Raw genomic sequence first — 22174 nt, forward strand, 5'->3', positions numbered from 1 at the left:
TAAGGTCCCCACAAGTTTCCCTGGAGACACAGCAGGGTGGCCTGGCTGGAGCATCTCCTTTACAGCAAGATCCAGGAGGCGGAGCTCTGCAGGGCAGCAGCCTGATCTGGGTAGGAATCGGTTTCGTTTCTGAGCCTGGCTCCGCCTCCAACTCCACCTCCAAGGCTGGGCTGCTGAGGGACTGTCTCCCTTAGATTTCCCGCAAGCAGGCGGGGTCTGTCAGAACCACATAAAGCCTCCCAGCTGGACATCGCCTGCACTGTTGCTGCACAGGGACAGGTGAGTGTCCAGAGAGGCTCGGGACAAGCACAGCACATTCCTGCTGTGAACTGGCCCCCAGGGGAGGCTCTGCAGGGACATTGCTGCCTGCAGGGAAGTTGCTGAGTGCAGGAACAGTGATACTGACAGGAGCTGCAGGTGAGATCAGACCCCCTTTCATTCTAGTTCCCAACAACTAACTCCTGCTGAGGCTCTTGGGTGGAGCTTGAGAAACTGTCCCCTAAGCAGCAGTGGCTTTTCTGCTGGTGTTGGTGGGCAGGCAGAGGGATGGGGAGGGCAGGGGTCGCAGAGGGACTCGGGCTAAGGCTGAGCCCTGAGAAAGTTTCAGACCCAGGGCTGATGGGGTGCAAGCCCAATCCAGCTGCTGACCATGGTCTCGGTGGGTTGTGTTTCCCCCTAAGGAGGTGCAGCCAGCAAGGCCAAGTCCAGGAGATCCCTGGAAGGGCAGAGGAGTCCTCGGGATCCTGCAGGAGGTTCCCAGGAAGGCGTGGCAGAGGCTGGGTTGTGCACAATGCCCCTGCTCCAGGTCCTCCCCAGCCATGGACTTGGACTTGGAATCCCTAGGATCTTGGGGTCCTGGGGGTACAGAAGGGTGTCAGTGGATGGGGCAGACTCAGGTCAGGGGTCTGACTCAGTTTGCAGAGATGCCTTGGGTGGGCCTGGAGGGGTGGAGAGTGGCAGGAGTCCTGCAGACTGATAGAGGACCCCAGGTCCCCGGAGTCCTGTCCCCCATGAGGTTGGTGACCACCCACTGCTCAGATGAGGTACTAGGAATGAGTGGTCACATTGTAAGTCAAGGGTTTTCCTGGGAAGTCTATCAAGTGCTGGTAGCCACTAACTGTCAGTCCCAGAGGGTTCTAGAAGAAAAACAAAAAGGCCAAGTAGCCCTGGGAGGGCTGTTTTCAAACCTAGACTGAGCCACCTTGGGAAGGTGGCTGGTTCTCAGTGCCTTAGGCTGTCCCTAGAACTGCTGGGCAGGTGGTCTCTGTAGGCTCCTGAGCGAGGAAGGCTCTGAATCCTCCCTCTGTTCCATGCTAGCCTTTGGGCTCTGAGCTGAGGATTCTGCCCCACATGGATGAGCCCAGCCAGCAGGCTGGATGGCCCCCTCACCTGCTGTGGGCACTGTGCCCAACATTGCTGGAAGCTGGCACCTTGGTCTGGGAGATATGTGCAGGCTCCCACAGCCTGAAATCTGGAGTGGAGAGGCAGCAGCCTCCCACCCAACCTCCTAGGACAGTAGGTGGCCACAAGGCAGGATCCTGCCCTAGAAAGGAACACAAAGAGCCCTCAGCACCTGGACAGTCGCCCCTCCCTGACCCTGAACTGTGATGACAACAGAAGTCCAGGCGAAACCCAATCCTCTGCACAATGTGACCACACTACCCTCGTGGGCCCTGCCCAGTGGGGTCTGCAGTAGTGAGGGAGGAGAGCTAGGGAGGAGAGAGAGGCAGCCCAGCTCCCTTGCAGTCTCCCCGCGAACACAGGGTGCAGTATCTGCACCTCACGAGCAAACGTGGGCTGAGAGCTGCGGGTCATGACCAGGGGACTCTACCAAGCCCCATGGTGCTGGATTTGCTTGGTCCAGGTGCACATGGCACCTGGAGGCCCAGAGCAGTGAGAGTAGAACCTGGTGGAATGACTGAGATTTCCTTTCTGTGAATCCACCCTGATGATCAAAATGACCCTTGAAAGGTACGAAGTTTGTGGCTTGCAGACAAAACACACAGGACTTAGCTCTCAGGAATCTCTGTTGGAAACAAATAGAGGAAGGGAGTATATACCCAACGACCTGCTTTGGTTGCTCAAAGTGAGTCCATGGTCATGGAGAGCAGGCCAGGGACCCCACCTGATGGTATATTAAGGCCCACTGAGGCCGTCCTGGCCCAGTAACATGGTGATCCAGGGGGCAGATGGAGGGGGTCTTCTCTGGGGAGCCAGGGACACTGTAGGAACCCAAGCTCTCAGCCCACGTTTGCTCGTGAGGTGCCGATCCTGTTTCCAAAATAGGTGGAGGGCGGATGTTTCAAGAGAGTTCTGTGGATGGACAGACTCCATGAGTGACCTCTGATTTCCATGGCCTTCCTTATCACCCCACTCCTACCAGACCAAAGGAGCCACCCTGCCTTTCCAGAGGGCCAGGGATGACTAGATGTGCCCTAGACGCACACAGTCCTGGGGTGGGCAGAGGCTGGTTGTCCCACAGAGGCCTGGGCTGTGTTCTTTGCCAAGGCCCCATCACCCAGGGCCAGGGCTTCCACCTTCACTGACTGGCACATCTCCTGTGAAGTTCAAGGTGGACAGGGGACGAGGAGGAAGATGAGTCCTCCTCCATCAGAAGTCAATTGTGCTAATCCTGCTGCTGTGGAATCCAACCATCTCTTCCCAAATGGAGATGCCTCCACGGCAGAGAGAAATGAGGCATTGGTAAGTGGCTCTGTTCAGAGGGATGCTTTATTTGGGGAATTTTGACACAGTAACAGGAAGATGACTGTCACAGTGGGTGTGAGTCCTTCCCATCCCCCACCCTAAGACTTATAACCCAGCAGAGGGGCGTCTGGGAGGGAACCGTAAGCAGGTGCAGTAAGGAGAGGAGGCGTCGGGTGGGCCTTCTCCTTTGCCTGTGACTTCAACACTGCTGCTGACGCCACTGGACAGCTGTTGAGTATTGCTGAGAAATGGAGTCACCAGAGCAGGCGAGAGGCCAGCATTTCAAACCTGGAATAGCAAAGACCCCAGCCCCTCCCCAGGACCTGGCTTGAGCTGCCCTGACTCCGCCCTGGGGCCTGGAGAGCCAGTACTGTTGTGATTCCTCCTTAGAGCTGGGAAGCCGGACTGCCCAGGGAGGAGAACTGTCCCATCACCCGGCTGAAAGGGCCAGTGTTGGGATCAGTCTCCAGGGCGCCTCAGTCCTCACCCCATGTCTGCTTCGCCCCCAAAAGGTCTCCGTTCAACACTATAGAGACCACGTGGCTTCCCTAGGGATGGAGTGTCCTAGGGAGACCTCCACACTGAGCCATGGTGAGACAGGGGGCAGCACAGTGAGCCCTGGGTGTGGAGCCAGCCCTGTCCATACACCAGCCCATCTGCATCCCCCTGGTCTCCCAGAACAACATGGTGCCCAGCCACATTGAGCTAACCCATTTGGTTGCACCTGGGCCCCAACAGAGTGTGCAAGGACCCAGTTGTCCTGCTCCAGGAGGGACAAGACTGACTCAGTTCATGGTGTCAGAGGTTTCAGTTCATGACAACTTACTGTTACCTTGAGATGTGGTGTCAGAGCACGGCAGGGAGCCTTGCCACACAGGGTGCTCCCCTCAAAGGCTGGGAGACAAAAGAGAGAGGAAGTCTGGCCCCCACGTCTCCCCAGGCCTCCCCTGTTAAACTGCACACTAGCTCCCAGTAATTCCAAGCTGGGAACTCAGGCTTCACCACATGTGCCTCCGGGAGACAGGTCCAAATTGTAACCTCTACTCTCCCCACCTGCCTGGGAAGCAGCTGGTCTTTTCTAATCTGGGTGAGGGTGTACGTCTGTGAACCCCACGTCCACTTCAAGGTAAGAGTGATGGTGGTTCTCACATGCGCCCCTGGCCACAGCATCCGCAGAGCCTGGAAGGTGCTGGAACTGCAGGTATTCAGGCCCTCTGTAGCTGGGACCTGGAGAATTAGAGACGTAGCATGGGGCTAGGATCAGCGTCGATGGCCCAGGTGCATGTCTCTGGCATCTGGAACCCGTTTGCTCCCAGAGGCCACCTGCATAGCAGGGTTTATCATTTTTCATAATCACACAATTTTTATGATCCAACCCAGGGGAGAGTGCAGAGCAGGATGAGGTTGCTTGTCGGAATCCCACACTGGCCATCACATCCTGGCCAAGGCACGCAACTTCTAAAAAAAAAAAAAAAGAATAGCAGCCTAATGAATCCTCCTTAAAATAGAACAGAGTCACCGGCCTGGTTCCTGCCTGCTTCTAGATGAAGGCCAGGTGTGCTGGCGGGAGACACGCTACCCCAGCTGTCCCTGGGTCATATCCACCGCCCAAGCCATGCTCATCCCACTTCTTTTCAAAAAGAGGTTTTGGGTGGGTCTAGAATCCCACGTTCCTGGGGTTTTCTGAGTGTGTTAAGCCTGTCAGAGAAGGAGGGTACAGCCCAGGGGTAGGGCTGTGCTCAGTAGAGTGGGAAGCCTTGGACTGAAACCAGCACCAAATAAACCAACCCGCACCAGAAGCAGTGTCTCCCCACCCGGTTGGTGGGTGGTAGGAAGCTGCTGTCTAGCCCTCTTTGGTCCTCTGTAGAGGGTGTTTCATGTGCTGGCCACTTTTAGCATTTCCTCTTTGGCCCTGTGCTACAACAAGTTGACTCTAAGGTGCATGGATGTAGTTTGTTTTGTATTTCCTGTTTGGGGGTCTTTATGAGGGTTCTGGACCTTTGGTTTATGTTTTGCATTCGATGGAGGGGTGCGTGCACGACTTCTTCAGGTACTTCCCCCTCCCCTTGGTGGGATTCCAGGGACCCTATATCACTCCTGTCCACATTGCCATCTTTGGTGGAGCGTGACCTGCACATAACAGAGTGTCCTCTTGGCCTTCTCCAGGGGTGCGAGTTCAACCTCTGCAGGCAGTACGAGGAGAAGGTGCGCCCCTGCATCGACCTCATCGACTCCCTGCGGGCCCTGGGCGTGGAGCGGGATTTGGCCCTGCCTGCCATCGCCGTCATTGGGGACCAGAGCTCGGGCAAGAGCTCTGTGCTGGAGGCTCTGTCGGGAGTGGCTCTCCCCAGGGGCAGTGGTGAGAACTTATTTCTACCTATTGTCCTCAGGCACCTGGTGGCTCCCAGAGCAGCTCTGTATTCTCCAGTCTGGAGGCTGCAGATTGCAAGGTGAATGTGGGTTCTCCTGGGGTCCTTCTTGTGGCATTCCCAGGGACAAAAATACTCAGGGTCACTCCAGGAGAACTGAGCTGCACGAAATAACCACACAAGAGACAGAGGGGGCTCCTGTGATGGTTTCTCTGACCTTAAGGGTCCTCAGAAAGAGAGAGCTAGTATGTGCTGACCCCTTTTATTGGGGAGAAGCCATTCAAATGAGGCAAGGGGTCAGGTTTCAGGGGTTTCCTGGCAGCAGGTTGGACTGACATCTAGGAAGGCCACACCCAAAGGCAGAGCAAGCGAAGGGGACACACAAAGGGAGTTTCCACGGAACATTCTATCCCAAACAGGGCAAGGGGGTAATATCACAAAGAAACAGGCGAGCGTAGCTCGATCCATGGGATGCAGGAAGGCGCGCCTATGCACGAAAACACATTCTGCTACTTTGATGATCGGGGCAGCCATCTAGGGTCACTACAAATGTGGCCAGATCATTACAAAAGTGACTGACATGGCGTCAATAGACAGGGGAAGGAAAATGCTGGTCACATCAGCATGACAGCCCTCACACCTTCTGGGCTTGCAGCTGGCCACCTCTTCACTGTGCCCTAACCTCACGTGGCCTTTTCTCTGTGCAAGATCACTGGGGTCTCCACCTACTTTTACAAAGTTGCCAATCACATGGGTCAGGGCTTTCCTGTTGCAACCCTGATGACATCTCTCAACTCTAATTGACTCTTCAGTGGTCCCATCTGCAAACACAGCCACATCGGGGTGATTGGCTCAGCCTGTGCATTTGGGGGGAAGAGCTCTCTGTCTCTTACACTGTCTGGTTGCACGCCTTTGTGGATTGTACGGGGTCTGCAGTCGGTGGAGAGTCTGAATGGATAGTGTCCCTGTGCAGAACATAGTGCACTTGGGTGTCTTTCCTGAGCTCATCCCACCAGGTTACTGGCCAGCTGGGGGGCAGTGATGGGCACTCTGTAGAGTGATGTGTTTGACTTGCATGGACAGGGGTGCCTGTGAGAGTTCAGGGCGGGGGGCCCGACTGAGCAGTGTCAGGACACAGGTGAAGGCGTTAGACAGCCAGGATTCAGAGAGGGCTTAAAGAAGCTCCTTCTGAACTTGGGAATGTGGCCTGGGGGAGCAGTGAGTGGGGGGTGGCTCAGGAGCAGGGAGGGCCGCTTGCCTGTGTTTGGAAGTTTGTCACCTGAGCTGAAGGCAGTACATTGGGTTGAAACCCCGAAGTGTTCATGGGTTTAGATGAATGAGAGAAAGTCACTGGGGTGACTGTTCCAAAAGCTCATGTCTGAGGTCACCACAGACCCGATGCCCAGGTGCGCGAGAGGTCGCTGCAGGGTTTGGAGACCAGAGGCCTCTGCCTGGGCATCTCCCCTGATGATGGCCTAAACCTTGGAGATCTGTTGGTGTATGGCCCCTCCAGCCTCAAGAGCAGAGCAGAGGACTGACATTGGCGTGGTCTCCTAGGTATCGTCACCAGGTGCCCTCTTGTGCTGAGGATGAAGAAGCTGGGGCAGGAGGACGAGTGGAGGGGCAAGGTCAGTTACCTGGACAAGGAGTTGGAGCTCTCAGAGGCTTCACAAGTGGAAGAGGAAATCAATAAAGGTGAGTGCCCGAGGTCTGGCCTGGACACCAGGCCCAGCTAGTGCAGAGGGTCCGCGTCTCCCCTGCCTTGGGCCTGCTCCCTCGGGAGCCCTCCCTTCACCCACCCCAGAGCTACTGCACTTCCTCTGCCTCATGTTAGGGTCACACACACGACTTGGGGACCTGGGTACTGCAGGAGCCGTGAGCTGCCTTGGCCACACATGCGACGTCATTATTTGCAGCCATGTTCTAGGCTGTAACAGACATTGCAGAGAGATGGTGTCTACGCTCAGACGCACCAGGCGGCCCTCAGGAACCTGCTCCCATTCTAAGTGTGTCAGTACCGAGAGGGGTCCAGAGAAAAGCAGGCCCTAACAGAACTCACCGGTTCCTGGTGCCCCAACAAGTTCCCAGCTCTGTCTGGGTCCCCTGGTGTCCTCACATTCCTCTGGTGACTCTCCTCCCACACCCAGGGAGGGTCACGGCATGCCATCAGGAAGGGCTCCAGGCTGGCCCGTCCAGATGTCCCGGGTCCTCTATAGACAGTCCTGGGCACAGCAGGAAGGTACCGAGTCACCTCTTGAGGAAACATGGGGTCCAATCTCTGGAGGGGAAGGTGCTCCCAACCTGCTGCCCCCAGGACCCCGAGCAGAGCTGCTGTGGAGCCTCCCTAGATGGGCACCCCCTTCAACTGCACCCCGTGTCCTCTCCTCTCCACAGCCCAGAACCTCATGGCCGGGTCAGGGCAGGGTATCAGCGATGAGCTCATCAGCCTGGAGGTCAGCTCCCCCAGCGTCCCGGATCTGACCCTCATCGACCTTCCTGGCATTACCAGGGTGGCTGTTGGCAATCAGCCCACTGACATCGGGCGCCAGGTGAGACTCCAGCCTCCACCTGCCTGTGCCCCGGATGAGGGGACGCTGCATGAGTGCAGCCGGGAGTCCAGGTCCTGGTTGAAGGGGGCGCGTGGAGGTGAGTGGCAGTGGAGAACCACTGTCACGATCCCCAGTGGACGGAGACGACCGTGCAGACAGGCAGCTCTGTCCTTCCTGCCTGTGGGAGCACAGCCTGCACTTATGAAGCCTCCAGAGACCACGGTCGGAGCTCTGGACGCTCCTTGAGCATTCAGACATCAGAGCGTCACCTCGTCCCCTTCCTTAGAGAAGAAGGGGCTTTGGGCCTCAGAATGCAGGAAGGCATCATCTCTGTGTGTTCGGCCGAGTCTTGGTTGGGTCACAGTGAAGTTTTGTGTGGCACACACCCTGCCATCTCTTAGAGGGCTCCTGTGGGCAGAGAGGGAGGTGACACGTGGCCTCCGTGGCTCTCACCCCCGGAAGGAAGACTCAGGAAGTGAGTCAGACAGTAGGTCTGGTGTCTTGCTCTCCACTGGGACCCTCAGATCTGAGGCCTCAGGGACAGTAGGCAGCCACAGCCTCACGGCCTTCCCTGACCTGGGGCTCCACAGTCTGCAGGCACCGCGGCCCTGAGTCTGGCTTGGCAGAGCCCCGGGGTTGTGCTTGCAGGTTCACTTGCCCACGGTCCTACTTTGGGGAACCGGTTGCAGACACTGAGTGCAAGTGCATGGTCTGGGCCTGTCCCCTGCTTGTCCACCCCAGAGTGTCTCCTGCTTGTCCACCCCAGGGCTGGGAAGTCACGGCCTCTTTTTCCTATAGATCAAGCGACTCATCAGCAAGTATATCCAAAAGCAGGAGACCATCAACCTGGTCGTGGTCCCCAGCAACGTGGACATCGCCACCATGGAGGCGCTGAACATGGCTCAGGAGGTGGACCCTGACGGAGACAGGACCATAGGTGAGAAGCAGGGAGCCAACGGTGGGACCACATCCCTGAGTCCAGGGGAGAGGCTGGCTGGACGAGAGTACCTGCACGTGGCTCAGGAACCCCCAGGTGTAGGTTACGTGTCCACTGGGTCTGGAGGAAGGGAGCCACGTTGATCCTTATTGGCCACCTCATGGTCTCCTGACCCAAGTCCCTTTGGGAAGGCGCCCTGGGCTCCGAGGGCCGGGCAGGAACAGGAAGGAGAAGCTCCCAGTTGAGATCTCTGGAGGGAAGCCAGGCTGGTGTGTGCATGGTGAAGGTCGGACAGAACACGGCCTGTCCCTCCATGGGCCTCGGTGCAGGAGCTGGGAAGGGCCACCTGTCTAGCATGGCCCCCTGTCTCCCTGAGGCCTTACTGCAAGTCTTTGTGGACTGGGACTGCAGCTTGCACGTGGGTTCTGGAGGGGCCCTTGTCTGCTGTCACCTGGGCTGGGAGGAGGCCTGGGGGCTGGTTCTTCCCTCTGCCATGGGACACTGCATGGTCTCTGATCCCAGTCCCTGGCTGGCAGGAATTCTGACGAAGCCCGACCTGGTGGACAAAGGCAATGAAGACACTGTGGTGGACGTCGTGAGGAACCTCGTGTGCCACCTGAAGAAGGGCTACATGATCGTCAAGTGCCGTGGCCAGCAGGACATCCAGTCGCGGCTGAGCCTGGCCGAGGCCCTGCAGAAGGAGAAGGCCTTCTTCGAGGACCACCCTCAGTTCAGGTTGGTCAGCTGCACTTCCCCAAGGCCAGCCCCTAGCAAGGCGGCCGTCCCTGCCGGGGAGAGTGGCTGGGCTAAAGCAGGTGTTGGCAGTGCGTTGTGTGTGTGTGTGTGTGTGTGTGTGTGTGTGTGCACACATGGGAGCGAGTGTGCATCAGCCTGTGTGCCCCCGGCACTGACTGCAGAACTGTCCTGAGAGGAAAGGGACGCACAGAGCGTTGCCCCCTAATTTAAGGGAATAAGGAGGCTCTGCTTGCTGCGGTCATCTAAGCGTATGGTGCTGGAACCAGAGTAGAAACATGGATAGAACAACAGAGAAAAACGGAGAGCCCAGGTCGGACACAGGTGCCTGGTGTTTGACACTGACCAACGCACATTTCACGGCAAGGAGCCAGAGAGGTCGCTGCCAGTCAGGGGCATGGGTTGTGTTGAACATCTGGGGAAGCCTGAGTGGGGTCTTCCCTAACTCAGCAGACCAACACGGACATCAGCTGTAGTTAACTTAGCCATGAAAGGTGGCCATGCGGGGCCCTGAGGACCTCGGCCCCGGCATCTGCAGTCGCAGCTGCAGAAGTGCGCGTGTCCAATGAGGCCTCTTCAGAAGGCAGGACTGACTGACACGCTGGTGGGATCTCAAAGGAAGAGCCAGGTGGAGTCTCAGCCTTATTGCCTTCAGTTCCCCGGGAGGCCTCAGGGCGTCCCATGGAGTGACAGGATGTCCCAGGTGCATGCACAGAGTGGCAGCTGCAGTGCGTTCCACAGCAGCCAGAAGGTGAGAGATGTCCAACATTCGAGGAGCGAGGAGCGCAGAAGCCGGTAGCTGTGGGCAGGAGGCGGACGCTCCTGTCCAGGCTCAGAAAGGCAGGAAGCCCCCTCCTGCTGCCACGTGGCTGGACCTTGAAGACACTGTGCCAAGGGAAAGACTGTGACACCAGACCAAGACCGTGTGTCTGCACTGGACGAGGTCCCTGGAGCCAGGAAACTCACAGCCACAGGAGAGGAACTGGCCAGGCCTTGGAGGAGGTGGGAACGGGGCTTGGCGGTTAGTGGAGCAACGTTCCAAGACAGGAAAGTTCTGGAGGTGGGAGGTGGCCGTGGTGAGCCACAGAGTCAAAGTCTTAGTGTCTCTGAAGTGTGCACTCTAAATAGCTAAAAGTCAAACAACAGGGCATGTTCCATACACGTTGGGAAAAATGGATGCTTGTGGACACTCAGGCTTGGTGAGGGTCTCCAGCCCCTGCCGCCTGCCACCCTCAGGGACTACAAATGTCAGAGACCTACAGTACCTCACCCTGTGGGCCCAAGTTTGGTATTACAAGGAGACTCTGTGGCCTCCCCCCTCCACGTGAACATGGTTGCAGTTCTCATCCTGGGGCAGCTGTGTCTCTGGGTTCCCCAGGTGTCACGTGTGTATGTAAATAGGCACCATGTTTGTGTGCAGTCCTGTCCCCACAGGTGCTGTGTAGTCACGCCTGTTACGCACGGAAGGGTGTGTGTGTGCTATGGAAGCATGTCTGAGGTGCGCATGTGTATGTTTTGTAGACCAAATCTGTAGACACATTTATTTGATGAGCTGGAAGGGACAGTTCCAGCCCTGTGGACATACCCGAGCTGCCCACAGGCAACCAGGTCTGATCCAGCTATGAGCATTGCTTGGGTACCAGCTGTATGCCCTTGTGTTTCGTTGGAAGCGCCTGAGTCTGTCCCGGCCTCCCATCTGCACATGCAGACTCTGATGTGCTGTCCACCTAACCACGGATGTCCCTCTTGCTCTCTCTCCTAGGGCTCTGCTGGACGAAGGAAAGGCCACGATTCCCTGCCTGGCGGAGAGACTGACCACTGAGCTCATTGCACACATCTGTGTAAGCAGAGCCCCATGTCCTCTCTGAGGGGTCCCTGGCACCCAGCCGTCCACAGTGCTGGGGACGTCCTGTACCCCGACCTCTCAAGGCTTCTCGGCACACATCTTGCTGTCTTGGCCGTTGGTGGCTCCAGCACGAGAAGCCTTGGTGTTGGGATTCTGCTGCCTCACACAGCAGATGTGGGTGGCACCCTGGCTGTGAGTCCATCTGTCCTGGGGTTTGATGTGTGGGTATCCTTAGAAGCTGGGATCCCAGTGGGTCTCCAGGGAGAAGAGTGTTGGCTTCTGTGGGACCTGGCAGAGTGTCCCGCTCACACCCCTGTAATTCTCAGCAGTTAGGGGCCCTCAGCCAGTGTGGACTCGGGCAGCAGCCCTGTTGGAGAGCTGCCTCCCGTGTGGGCACAGATTCTCAGTAGAGATCTTGCCATGCTGCCCGCACCAGCGTTCAAGGTCCTTCCCAAAGTCCCAGGTGCAGGTGGAGAGCAGGGTGATGGCTGGTGGACCTGGTCATGAGGGTGGGGCTCTCTGGGCCAGCGTCATGCAGAAAGAGCTCACCCCTAGCTGAGTGCCCACTAGAGCTGCCTGGGACTTACCTTTGCCCCTGCACTGGGGCACACTCCTAAACCCAAGCTCAAGTTTTCTTAGCTAGGTCACCGTCCTCGAGGCCCAAGGTGAGTCTGAGGCCCGTCAGCTGCTTCGGACTCTGAGCCTCCCTCCTCACATGGCCAGTCATGGGCGCCTGTGAGGGAGGCTGCTGAGGGCCTGGCTGCACCCTCCAAGCTGCAGGGGCGGGGACCTGGGGGCACTCAGTCACCTTGTATTTTATTGTATTTATTTTTCCTTTTTAAATAGGACTTTTGCATCTATTTCTGATTTTGCTTCAGACGTGATGTGATTTCTTTACATATGAAGTATATCAAGTATATAGAAAATAGTTAATAGACACTTATATACGCACTTGGTAGATTTTTCGGTATTTGCTTCAGATTCCCCCTTTTTTTTTAACCAGTCTATTTTTTATGTTTTGTTTTTACATATATATATATATGAGGGTGGAGTGCATTTTGATATATTTTACATACATAAAGTGCAACTTCCCATTTCTGTGGTTGTAATGATGTGGAATCGCACTGGTCATGTAGTTGTATATATGAATTGTAGTAAATTATGTCCGATTCTCTCTGAAGTCGTCCCTATTCTCACCTTCTGTTTCTTCCCTTGATTCACTTTTGTTTAATTCAATGAACTTCTCTTCCCCCTTCCCTCCTCATTTATTGGGTGTTAGCATCCACATGTCAGAATGTTTGGCCTCTGTTTTGTTTTGCTTTTTCTTGGATTGGCTTACTTCACTCAGTAGGATAATCTCCAGTTCCATTTCTTTAGTGGTCAGTGCCATAATGGACTCTTCGCTATGGCTGAGTAATGTTCCACTGTGTACATGCACCACATTTTCTTTATCCGTTCATCTGTTGAAGGGCACCTGGGTTGATTCATAGTTTAGCTATTGTGAATTGAGCTGCTCCAAACATTGATGTGGCTGTGTCCCTGTAGTACGCTGATTTTAAGTCCCTTGGGTATATACCGGGTAGTGGGATAACTTTAGCCACCTGTTAGGAACAGAAGTCCCTGCTGGCTTCTCCCTGCTGAGAACAACATCTAAATGTTGAGGAATCTCAAGTTGTTGCAACTGCAGACAGTGGATCTGTCTGCACCCTGCACCACCAGAGCTCGTGGACCATGATGCAGAAGCAGTGGCCCCTCGGTGGCTCCTAGGTGGCCAGGAATCAAGCTCAGTGGGCGTCTCTGTGCGGCTCCTGGGCTTGTGTGCGGGAGCAGGCTGTGGGCAGCCCTGGTGGAAGGGGATGCCCCAGTGTGTCTCTCTGCACAGGAAAGTCTTTAGAGGACATCAGGATGTCACATGTACCTTGCAGCTACTCTGGTGAGCAGGCCTGTGGCCTCGTTTTTATTCCCAGTCCATATTTGTATATCCCATCATTTCCCCAGAAATCCCTGCCACTGCTGGAAAATCAAATAAAAGAAAATATCCAGAAAGTAACGGAGGAGTTGAAAAACTTTGGCGTGGGCGTCCCAGAGGAGGAGAGCGAGAAAACCTTCTTCCTGATAGACGTGAGTATTGCCGGGGGCCTCGTGGGGCAGATTCCGCCTGGTGTCCACACGGGGACGCTGAGCCTCATCTGCTTCTGTCCTCACTCCCATGAGGCTATCCACGGCCCTCTGCCCACTTGGTCCTAAAAGGGACAGGGTTGAGGCAGTGGCAGGGAGTGGAGGGTGTGTGCAGGCTGGGTAGCAGGGAGGAGGTCTCAGTCCTCTCCTCCACTGACGGTGACAGGGAAGGGTGGGACTTCCTGGTACCTGAAACGCCTCACCCCCTTTAATGCAGAGTCGCCCAGGACGGGGAAAGGCTCATCCAAGCCCAGCACCAACAGGCCTGCAAACACCCTGGCATCTGTTATTTGAAGATCTGCTCACACTGATGTTGTCCTTATTTGCAGAAAATCAATGAGTTCAATCAGGACATCAATGCTATAGTACAAGCCGAGGAAGCTGTAGGGCCAGAAGAAATGCGGCTGTTTACCAGGATGCGAAAGGAGTTCCACAAATGGAGTAATGAGATTGAAGAGAACTTCCAAACAGGTCAGTGTGCTGGGTGTGTAAAAGCAGTGGAAACCCGCGGCTCACTGTTCTGGGTGTGTGAATGCCAAGGTCCAGGCGCCAGCTGATTGGGTGTCTGGTTTCAAGATGACGCTGTCTAGCTGTGTCCTCAGGGAAGCAGAGGCCAAGCTCCCCTGGCCCTGTTTCTAAGGGCAGGCACCCAGATGTTGGGGTAGAGCCCTCAGGACCTGAAAGACCCACTTTTAATGCCACCATATTGGAGAACTTCAGCATGAACTTGGGGACACGTTTGGCCATGTCAGTGAGTCCAGGCCTGGTCATAGCAGGAGCCTTGGGCTGAGTCTGCGGGGGGGGAGGTTCCAGTGGTGGGGATGCTGGAGAGGCAGCTAGGAGAAAGCAGCTCACCTGCTCGGCTCCATGCTGCTGGACGAGGCCACGGGCCTTCATGACTGATGTCCAAGGTTACCATAGAATAGGGGAAGATCTATTGGCCCCAACACTTCTTAGCCTCTAGAGGAGACGCTGCTCCCCAACAGTGAGTGGAGGGACATGGTGCATCTGGTGTCCTAGATCCCAGTGAGGGTACTGCTGGCAGAAGCCTGGCCTCCTGTGGCAGCAGAGAATGAAGATAAACAGCCCCCTGGAGACCACCTGTGCGCCCTCCCCCCTCCCCCAGGAATCTGGGAGGGAGAGGGCAGTTCTGGAATGATCTATCCAGATTTCCAGAGGCTGAAGGAAGTCATAGATGAGTTGATCAGGATGTAGCAGCCAAGCACAGTCCAAGCGACCTGCTGTCCCTGGAGGACCTTGATGTGGGTCCACTCTTCACCTCCACCTTCCAGAGCTTCAGAGCAACAGATTTCCTAGGCTTTGAGTCTCAAGCTGGGAAAGTGCTGCTCCTCTCGGGTAGGCCACCTGTGGAATCCATGGCCGACGGCGTGGAGGTGGTGGGGATTGGAGCAGTGCTCTTTGGAGAAGCCCGTGGAAGGCTCATTAGGGGACAGCGACTTACCTCATCACTGTGTCCTCTGTTCCTACACTGCTCAGCCCTGCAATTCCAGGGAGCAGAGGCTGTCCCCCGCTGTGGGTGCATCGGGGTTAGGGAGGGACACCTGCCCATTTCCAAAGGGAATCCTTTGCAATCACCCGGGGGTGAAACGCAGTGCATGGAGTGTAGAGGACAGAGCTCTTGAGACTCCATGGTGACACCCGAATAACCCAGTGAGAAAATGGGAAGAGACACGACTTCAGGAAGAAGACCAGAAATGGCGGCAGGCACCTGAAAACCACAGGGTGACCGCTTCACAGCCAGGGACGGACATGACCCTCACGAGCTGTGGGTGGAGAGGGAGGTGGCACAGCTGCTATGGATGATGGCCAGCACCTCCACCCCTAGGTCCACACTCCAGGGCCCTGAGACCCATGTCCACACAGGAACTGCAGAGCAGGGGTCCCCACAGCAGCCCAGGTCTCCTCACATGGTGGCCTTGGCCCATGCCTGCTCTCGTCTATGGTGCTCACAGGAGCACCCTTATTTAAATCCATTGCCTCTCACAGACGCTGCCCACAGCACGGTCCCACTATGAGGCCTTAGGTGGTGGGACCCCCACCTGCATTTCCAGGAATTTCCCAAAACCACACACAACTGTGCCAAGTGAAATTCTCAGTCCCGGGCCCAACGCGTGACCCATTCTGAGCATGGCTGGACCTTGGACACACCCTGGAGGTGCAGGAAGCAGTCCCAACAGGCCACATGCACCTGCGTCAATACCTATGACATGTCCACAGTGGGCAGAGCTGTCGGTCAGCCAGCAGAGTGGTGGTCGCAGGGACTGGAGAGAGGAACCAACTGGCAGGGACAGTGACAGCCTGTGGCGTCTTCCAGGGGAGGACTTCTCAGCCTCTAGAGGAGATAGTGGTGGATTAGATAGTGGTGGGGTCCCAGATCAGTGAGACACGCTGAGACCGCAGGACTGTCCACTTGACAGAGTGAGTGGTGTTGCCTGAGAACTGATCTCAAAAACAATTTCCTGCCAGGAAAACCCCTGAGCAAACAGGCCCCAGAGACCATCCTACCAGGTGGGAAGCTGGGCCCCTCTGAGGCTGCACCCTGAGGAGCGTCCCCACGGTCAGGCACCCTGGGCACACAGTGTGAAGAGAAGCTGAGCATTCTGCCTAGTGGACAGTGTCACTGAGCCTCGTCACAGCACCTGAGGTGCCTGTGCCCTCTTGTCCCCTCTGTGACGGACACCTCCGCTGTCACCACAGCACACCTGAGGTGCCTGTGCCCTCTTGTCCCCTCTGTGACGGACACCTCCGCTGTCACCACACCTGGTGGGCAGGTGGCTGCAGCTGATGTCAGGGTCGTTGCTGCGTCCAGAGGCCCTGGGGTCCTGGTTGGGAGGTGATGTGTCGTCCTCTCTCTCTTTCAGAACTGGAGCAGGGTGACACAATGACACAGGCCAGTGCTTTGTCCAGTAGGCCTTCCCTGAGACCCTGTGCCTGCTGTTCCTCTGTGTGACCCCTGGGGGGGCCTAGGGACACCACAAAGCCGTCTCCTTACTACAGACCAGAGGGTCATCCATTCCCAAATCGAGGTTCCTGGGAATTCGCTTCTCCCACTGAGGTCTTCAGAAGACCAGGAAGGTGGTGTCGACCACCCGCGGGGGCTTACCCACAGCCCCTTTCCTCCTGTAGGGCATGGAGCTCTGCGTAAAGAAATCAGGAAGTTTGAAAACCAGTACCGTGGCCGGGAGCTGCCAGGCTTTGTGAATTACAGGACGTTTGAGACGATCATAAAGGAGCAGCTCAGGTCCCTGGAGGAGCCGGCCGTGGACATGCTGCACAGGGTGACGGGTGAGCACCAAGTCACTTTCTGGCCTTCACTTCTCAGGCAGGGAGGGTGATCGGAGCCGGGCTCAGATTCACAGCTGTTCCCGGGGTTTCTCCCAGCAGCCCTCTCTGCCGCCCAGACCCCAGCCTGCTGTTGGGCTCCATTCTGACACTGCCACCCCACTGGTTAAGGGCACACTCCCCCAGACTGTCCCCAAGAGTAGGCATAGCCCATCAGGAGCACATCCCTGCCTGTCCCTCAGGCCCTGCCCCGTCCTCCGGTTGGGGCGTCACAGATGACCCCAGGAACATGCTGCCTGGCCTCTGCTGTGCGTGGTGAGGGTGTTGAGGACACGGGCTTGCGCCATGACAGGTGGCGTGGGTCTCAGCTCAGACGCTCAGAGGTTTTCTGGAGGCTTCCCCACCCGGGCCTGGTGATGACTGGAACCCCAGCCCCACTTCCCTCCCCGGAGGGTGGGGTGGGGTGGACATTGCAGCTTCCACAGCTGGCTTGTCCTCCTGGTGACCAACCCTCATCCTGAATCTGTCCGTGCCCACAGAATGTTTAGTGGGCGAGAGATGCTCCTATCAGGCAGGAGGTCCCCATGCCCCCAACAGGCATGTCAGGGCTGGGGCCAGGCTGGGGTTCCCTCTGCCACCCTGCCCCTTGCCCCAAGCCCTGAGCACAGCCCTTGCAAGCTCTGTGTGTTGGCTCCCCTGAGAAGCAGGGTTGGCGAATGGCCATGCACCCAGTGAGGGCCTGGCACCTCAAGGGTCCAGTGGGTGGCATTGCTGTGGTCAGGGAACCAGGTCAGAGCCCTAGGGGCAGACCCGACTGTGTCCTCTCTCACCCCTTCCTGAGACCATCTCCCCGAGGTTTGGAGAAGGCCTGATGGCTCCTTCCTCCCCTCCCCGCACACCCTGCCTCTTCATGAAGAGTGGTCAAGAGGTGGCCAGCGGCCAGCTGGTGGAGCAGCCTCCCCGGGCTCAGCAGGGTGCGTCCCAGGAACCTGGCCTGCTGGGTGGCGTCCCCACCAGCACCCTCGTCACTGCAGAGCTCTGGCCTATGGTGACCCTGTGGTCCTTGCAGCAGGCCCCGCAGTTACCAAGAGAAGTGCAGTCAATCAGCATCTCGGGAGCTACTTGTGTTTCACAAAGCTGAGGTTTGGGGTCAGTTCCGACTATTCAAGGGTGATGATCTGGTGCTCTGGGATCAAGGACGATCCCGTGAATAGGAAGAACGGGAATGTGTGCTCCTAACACGAGAGCGATGGCGGGAATTTCTATGTAGTGAGAATCGGCTCTTGCATTTCGTTTCAAATGAATATCGTGGTCCTGCAGGTTCTCTGGACAACCTTCAGGCTGATGTGACAGTTTTATCATTAAGTGTGACTAGAATCCTGGTCCCCACAAGCCACATTCTTTGAATCTGAGCTCACACGAGTGTTCTGTGCAGTGGGGCCAGGGCTACTGAGCGAGGAGACCCCTCCAAGGACCTGAGGGCCCACTTCTGCAGGTGCGGGGCGGGGGGGGAGCAGTCCTGGCCCCTGGCCTGGCCTGTGTCCTGGGCTCTGTGCAGGCTGTGGGAGCCACCAGGGCCGCCACCACTGTCGAACCTCTTTTCCTCTTTGGTCAGATATGGTGCGAGTCGCCTTCACAAATGCTTCAGAAAAGAACTTTGCTGAATTTTTTAACCTCCACAAAACTGCCAAGGTGAGAAGAAGCCGTGCTTTCAAAGGCTGACCCCAGGCTGGCGGGGGACCCTACCTGTTTCCTCTGTCCGTTCCCGGCCTCTAGTTGGCTCTTGGAGAAGCAGTTCCTCCATCGGGCGGGTGGATCCCCTGATGAGGCCACCAGGTCGGGTTGGAGCCAGAGGAGGGCTGGGGAGGGAGAGAGCAGGCAGAATGGCAGCCAGTGACTCTCAGGAGAGAGGCCGCCTTGGTCAGGTTGGAGGTCACAAGGTGGGCGTAACCCCGGCTGTGGCACTCAGTGAGAAGCTGGATACAGAAATAGCATATGTGGAGAGTGAGCAGAGAGCGAGGAGTGAAGGAGACCCTCCTGCCCAGAGGACAGGCGTGGCCAGAGCCCAGCAGGGCCACCTGGGGAGAGGGCTGCTCAGTGGGCTCAGGACCCCAGGGCTCTGACCTCAGCTGGGGTGAGGCCTGCATGAGCAGGTGTGTGGCCCAGGCTGCCCCAAGCAGTGCTGTCCTCACCTTGGTGACCCAGGCTGTGGGCATGCTGATGACCCACTGCCTACTGCCCGGGTGACTTGGTGGAGGGAGGTTGAGCTGTGTCTCTCTCACCGCAGTCCAAGATTGAGGACATCAGGCTGGAACAAGAGCAGGGAGCGGAGAGGTGGATCCGGGTTCACTTTCAGATGGAGCAGATTGTGTACTGCCAGGACCAGGTCTACCGGGGCGCGTTGCAGAGCGTCAGGGAGAAGGAGACCAAGAGGGTGATGTGGAGTCAGCTTGTCTCTACAGAGGAGTCGTCCATGGCTGAAATCTTCCAGCACCTCGATGCCTATAGCAAGGTAAATGTGCAGGGTCTCCATCCTAGGGGTTCTGTGGTTTCCCTGCTGCCTGAGCACCTCTCTGTCTGTGGCACGGTGGCTGTGAGGTGACCATCAGCCAGCTCCACCCCTTCTCCAGGGTCTTGTGGCTGCTCCCAGGTGAGTCCGTGCGCTGCAGAGCTGCGCTGCACCTGCGTGTTCTCCTCCTTCTGCACAAAGGCTCACAGGCTGCCCATGGCCCTGCACATGGCCCCTCGCACTGCTCCCTGGAGATGGGTCCACTCAGATGCCAAGAGCTACCTGGCTCCCCCAGTGACTGCCCAGTGTCCCACGTTAGGGTGGAGCACAGGAGTCCGTCACCTCTTGACAGCACCATCTCTTTGCAGCCTCTGCTACCACAGGGATGTTGCAGAGGTGACCCTGTCCGTAGCCCATGCCTGTGGAAGCCTGCAGTGCCAAGCCAGGTTCTGCAGGCAGACAGAACCAGAGGGATATGTCTAAGAAGTCAAAAATTGGCCAATGACTGTGGCCAGTGACTGTGGACCTGGAAACTGGGGCCAAGTGAGCCGAGCCCGCGGCTGGGGTTTCTTCTTGCCCTGAAGGCCTTTCCCTGACTGGACAAGGCCCACCCACAATGTAGAGAGTCATCTCCTTACTTAGGGCCAGCTGACTCTTGCATGCCCAGGTCCCAGCATGTCCCCCAAGGGCCCCTTTGCCTGCAGCCGTCCCCTCCTGCACAGCACCCAGCTCACCCCAGGGCACCATGCTCTGCTCCCTCTCAGCCTCCCCTGCAGCAGCCACTGGGTGCTCCTCGCCTGCCTGGCGTCTTCTTCGCTGGCACCTGACCACACGCTTCATCTCCTGGGCCATCCCAGAGGGTCCTGCCATGCACCCTGCCTCCCAGGGAGGGAGACTGAGCCCCAGAGAGGTCGCAGGACTTGCCAAGCCCCAGCACATGCTGATTTCCTGAGGTCGGCCTGTGCAGAGGAGCCGTCGGGGATGTGGAGACGTGGTTTTGAGCCGAGTGTGTTGCTGCCTGGTTTAGGAATGTCTGCCTCTTCCACGAGGACGAGCAATGGTCAGGGAGGCTGGGGACACTCGCTCCAGCTTGGTCTTGGACACCTGTGGGGTGGTTCTCTGCCCCGTGCAGGGCCCCCCCGTCCCCAGCACAGAAGCCTCTGTCAGAACTGAGCCCAGGCGAGGGCCTGCACCCCCAGTCTGGGTGCGTCCAGGGTTCCTGTGGGGAGGTCAGCGTGCCCTGCTGACCTGGCCTCGCCTCCTGTGGCCTGTCCCTTCCTTCCAGGAGGCTCACAACCGCATCTCCAGCCTCGTGCCCTTGATCGTCCAGTTCTTCGTCCTGAAGACATTCGGCCAGAAGCTGCAGAAGGCCATGCTCCTGCTCCTGCAGGACAAGGACGCCTGTGGCTGGCTGCTGAAGGAGCGCAGCGACACCAGCGACAAGAGGAAGTTCCTGAAGGAGCGGCTCTCGCGCCTGACCCAGGCTCGGCACCGGCTGGCCAAGTTCCCTGGCTAAGGCTGTGTGCACCAGGTCCACGGCACAGGGAGGCGGCCCTGGCCTTTCCTGGTGGCTCTGTGACCACTGTCCTCCAGCAGAGAGGGAGCATGAGCCCGGCTGCCCAGGCAAGGGCTCTGCTGGCCCCTGGATGAGGGTTGGGGGCTCTGGGAGCCTGTGATTCCCAGTGGTCAGAGGGGAGCCCTGAGCTCGGCCAGAGGGCTCAGCGCCCTGCCAGTTTCCTTCCTGATTTGTAATGTCCTGTCAGGAGCCTGGTCTTGCTGTGGGTGGGAGGGCTCGTGGTGGGTGTCCTCCTGTCCCTAATAAACCCTGCTGCCCGGCACTTCTCTGACTGGCTTTGTACCTGGGGAACCCTGAGTATGGCCGGAGGAGGGGCCTTGTGCCGACCTGCCCTGAAGCTGCCCTCCCCAGGGCGTCCTGCTGTTTCCTAGAGATGGCCGGGGAGGGGGCAAGCTTGGGAAGCCATGACCTCAGGTTGTCACTGGTACCTGCTGGGCGCCTGGCCTGCAGGTGGGGCTCTCAGGGTCCTGGTGGAGAGGACGCTCTGCCAGTTCTGGTGAGAGGTCCTGGCCGAGAGGGGGGCTGGTGGGGTGTGCAGGACGGAGAGGCCCTGTGTGGCCAGCAGGGAGACCCAGGGCAGCCACGAGCCACACCCACACCCGAGCCTCCATGCTGCTGCTTGACCTTCATCCCCTGGGGCCACCAGGACGGAGGGCAGCCGAGCAGCAGTGCCCCGGGGATGGTGGGCACCAGTGGCCTTGGCCCTCAGAGGAGCAGTGCAGCTCTTGCCTTCAGGAAAGCCTGAGCCCACACAGAAGGCAGGGACCACCCCAGCACGAGGGGCAAGGACCAACCAGCAGAGGGACCTTGTCCAGGACACTCAGGCGACCAGTCCTGCTGGGGCCTGGGCTCCCTGTGCAGCCACAGCCGAGTGATCTCCTCTAACTCTGCTGCCCGTTGACAGGGAGGGACTCAGGCCACACTGGATGCTGCCTGTCAGGGGCAGGGTGAGTCTGGGTTATGCCCCTGTCCCCTCCCATGCACACCCCCACCCAGATCTCTTCTGACCATGAAGCTTCTTAATCCTTGGACGGTGTCGGGTTTGTCTACAAGTCGTGATGCAGGAGGACTGTGGGCTTGGCATAGTCCGCAGCTGGGGTAGGCGTCTCCACGAGGTGGGGGCTGCCTGTGCCCCTGCAGCAGGACCCGGAGCCCGGGAGCTCCAGAGCTGAGCGCCGGCTGCAGTGAGGAAAGGACTGCGCCAGTTCATAAGGCTGGGCGGGCAGGGCCACTCCTTGTGTGTTTTTTTTTTGGTGTTTTTTTTTTTTTTTTTTTTTTCTGGTGCTGGGGATTGAACCCAGGGCCTTGTGCATGCGAGACAAGCACGCTACCATCTGAGCTGTGTCCCCAGCCCCAGTGTCACGTCCTAATGGCCCCAAGTCTCTCTCTCCAAAGAAACCACTTGTCCTCTCCCTCCAGAGACACCTCCAGGCCTCTCCCTCCAGGCA

The 22174-nt window shown here is 57.6% G+C and overlaps 1 protein-coding gene across 6 annotated transcripts; it reads left to right on the forward strand.

Moving 5' to 3' along the window:
* The first annotated feature begins 208 nt into the window (after positions 1–208).
* LOC143408853 (interferon-induced GTP-binding protein Mx1-like) lies at positions 209–20982 on the forward strand. 6 transcript variants are annotated; one of them, XM_076868765.2, is made up of 14 exons: positions 209–279; positions 2567–2703; positions 4873–5065; positions 6633–6770; positions 7470–7624; positions 8423–8561; positions 9098–9296; positions 11077–11155; positions 13159–13281; positions 13668–13809; positions 16486–16644; positions 18257–18333; positions 18929–19153; positions 20436–20982. In XM_076868765.2, the coding sequence occupies exons 2-14, from the start codon at positions 2596–2598 to the stop codon at positions 20664–20666; spliced, it is 1968 nt and encodes a 655-aa protein (XP_076724880.2). In that variant the 5' UTR covers positions 209–279; positions 2567–2595; the 3' UTR covers positions 20667–20982. The 6 variants fall into 6 exon arrangements, with proteins under 6 accessions (XP_076724880.2, XP_076724878.2, XP_076724877.2 ...); XM_076868763.2 differs by having other exon boundaries at positions 215–279; positions 2523–2703; XM_076868762.2 differs by having other exon boundaries at positions 224–417; positions 2523–2703.
* Positions 20983–22174: the final 1192 nt, after the last annotated feature.

The sequence above is a fragment of the Callospermophilus lateralis genome, chromosome 10 (assembly GCF_048772815.1).
Source record: "Callospermophilus lateralis isolate mCalLat2 chromosome 10, mCalLat2.hap1, whole genome shotgun sequence".
NCBI lineage: Eukaryota > Metazoa > Chordata > Mammalia > Rodentia > Sciuridae > Callospermophilus > Callospermophilus lateralis.